This window comes from Diplotaxodon limnothrissa, linkage group LG18 (assembly GCF_057381915.1).
Source record: "Diplotaxodon limnothrissa isolate DT_005_m linkage group LG18, D_limnothrissa_male_GT1.1, whole genome shotgun sequence".
In the NCBI taxonomy this organism is placed as follows: domain Eukaryota; kingdom Metazoa; phylum Chordata; class Actinopteri; order Cichliformes; family Cichlidae; genus Diplotaxodon; species Diplotaxodon limnothrissa.
The window spans coordinates 28185582-28187718 of record NC_140613.1 but is presented as its reverse complement, the minus strand read 5'-3'; the positions used below and the strand labels follow the sequence as shown (position 1 = coordinate 28187718).

Genomic DNA, 2137 nt, shown 5'->3' with positions numbered 1-2137 from the left:
GGCCGGTGCTGTCACGCTTCAAATGCATGCATCATTCCTCTCCACAACTCATAACCCAGTGCTTTAAAGAAACCTTATAAGTTGACATCTACAATGAGAAAATGGAGATAAGCAGGCAAATAATATGAATTAACATGATGGTTCAGGTTGTTTTTCCTTCCCTTTTTTCTGAATGACGACTTGCATGCATCTTTTCACTGCAGCAACTTAAGGATAGCTATAGCCTACACTTTATTTATTCAGAAAACAAAGTGTAGTAAAATAAACACAAATATGATAGTACTTAACAACATGAAAGTTGCATGGTGTCACCATAGTGACCTGCTGCGATGTGTAAGACAGTTCTAGAATTCTGCTTCAATCATAACAAACTTCATTTGTGCAGGAGAAACAACCATTTTCATCTTGACCTTTTAGCTAAGTGCTCACATTGTATTTGACCATTTTTGCTATACTCAGCAACAACATTTTAATGGAGGAAAGTATTGGAGTCTACAAACCTACTGGGGTATGTGAGAGTCTTTAATTTTACTGCATTTGAACAGTATGAAGAATTTGGTGTATTTTTAAAAAATACAATGAATCAAGTTAACTAATAATGAGTAACTTCTTGTTTCTTTGACAGGTGTTGTTTGACACACCTGAGTACAACACAGCTTTAAAGACCTGCTGGCACCCTCAAAGCTACAAGACTCAGGTAAGAACCAACTGGCGTAAAATATCTGGTAAATTTTGATTTTTTTTTAGTGCTCATGATTAAATGTCTCTTTATTTTTAGATTGCAGTGATGATGGCATTCCTTGGACTTCAGCAGGAAAATCAGATACCACCTCATATAACTGCTGAAGATATGATCAACCTTTTAATGGAGGAGAACAAAAAAACACTGAGAGAGCGGTGAGTTACTGTGACACCAACAGACCATAGATGAACGTCTGTTTGTGATGATGCTGAGATAAAACCTGCTTTGTGTCCATTTTAAGACTTTGGGAGTTTGACATTGAGAAATTGGAAGAAAATGAAACCAAAGGTCTTCTGAAACTGGTAAGACAAGAAAACTGATGGACCTTATAGTAATTTGTAGATTTTTAAAAAGAATTTTCATTAACAACAGAAATGCACTTTATATGTGTTTTTCTTCTTTTGTTTTGTTTTGATTTGATTTGTTTCAGGTGTGGGCAGTGAACATTATTAATAAAATGAAGGACATTGAGCTACAGGCTCGGCTGCTCCTCAAATATCCAGAGGCCATACCTCCCAAATTTCAGTGAGTCCCATTTGACATACAGTTATGTAAAATTCAGCTACAGTGTCTCAATATATCTGAATACTTATAACTTTAATCTACAGAACGCCTAAACTCCTCAGCATGTTCAACAAATACCTTGAGATCCTTAAAGAGAAGCTGCAGGAAACACAGACCTCCAGACTGCTAAGCCCCCAAGAAGTAGGGATAGAGGTAGTTCCCAGAGTCCTGCAAGGCTTCTGGGAGCATCCTCCTTACCCCCTTTTGAACCTGGCATCTCAGAGTCTGAGCGAGCTCTCCACCTGTGTTACGAAAGCCACTCTGGATCAACTCTCCAACACTCCCAGAGCAAAGGAAAGCAAGGCCATCTTCTCTCGCTCCATGCAAGATGACATGGTCCAAACCATCTTGGCAGAAATTAGAGAGAAACACCCAGACGACACTGTGCTCAGCAACACTGCAAACCACACTACCCTGCTCACTACAATCGCTGGTGTAGCAACAAACCACATTTGTAAGATCTTGCAGCCCCAGATCCCCAACGAGCCAGTTCATCACACACAAGCTGCTCAATGCCCAACAAGAGATCAGTACGACTTAAACATTACTGGAACTGAGGAAGAATCAACAAGTCCAGAAATTAACGATGACATGGTAACACCAGGTTCTCTATCAGCCTCTGCTGAATCTCCATTTTTGTCTGAGGTTCAAGCCAGTGAGGAACACCCTTCAGAAACATCATCCATGTGTGAACCACTTATACCAGTTACCAATACTGCAGAGAGCTGTGAAGACCTTAAAACCAAGAAGAAAGAAAAAGGTTTCCTCCAAAAACTCTTCAAAGCTCTGTGCTGTTTCTGTTTCTGCGTCAGTCTCCCAGCAACTGACTGA

General features: G+C 39.8%; 1 protein-coding gene across 1 annotated transcript; it reads left to right on the top strand.

The window, feature by feature from the left end:
• The first annotated feature begins 472 nt into the window (after positions 1-472).
• Positions 473-2137, top strand: LOC146613907 (uncharacterized). The gene is made up of 6 exons (XM_085378740.1): positions 473-508; positions 626-697; positions 779-897; positions 984-1044; positions 1173-1267; positions 1351-2137. The coding sequence occupies exons 1-6, from the start codon at positions 473-475 to the stop codon at positions 2135-2137; spliced, it is 1170 nt and encodes a 389-aa protein (XP_085234866.1).

What these genes read in the sequence shown, in the direction of transcription:
- LOC146613907 (XM_085378740.1), top strand. Translation starts at nt 473, where the DNA reads ATGGAGGAAAGTATTGGAGTCTACAAACCTACTGGG. An exon ending in CCAAAGGTCTTCTGAAACTG is followed by an intron (nt 1,045 to 1,172) that starts GTAAGACAAGAA and finishes GATTTGTTTCAG; the next exon opens with GTGTGGGCAGTGAACATTAT. An exon ending in GCCATACCTCCCAAATTTCA is followed by an intron (nt 1,268 to 1,350) that starts GTGAGTCCCATT and finishes TTTAATCTACAG; the next exon opens with AACGCCTAAACTCCTCAGCA.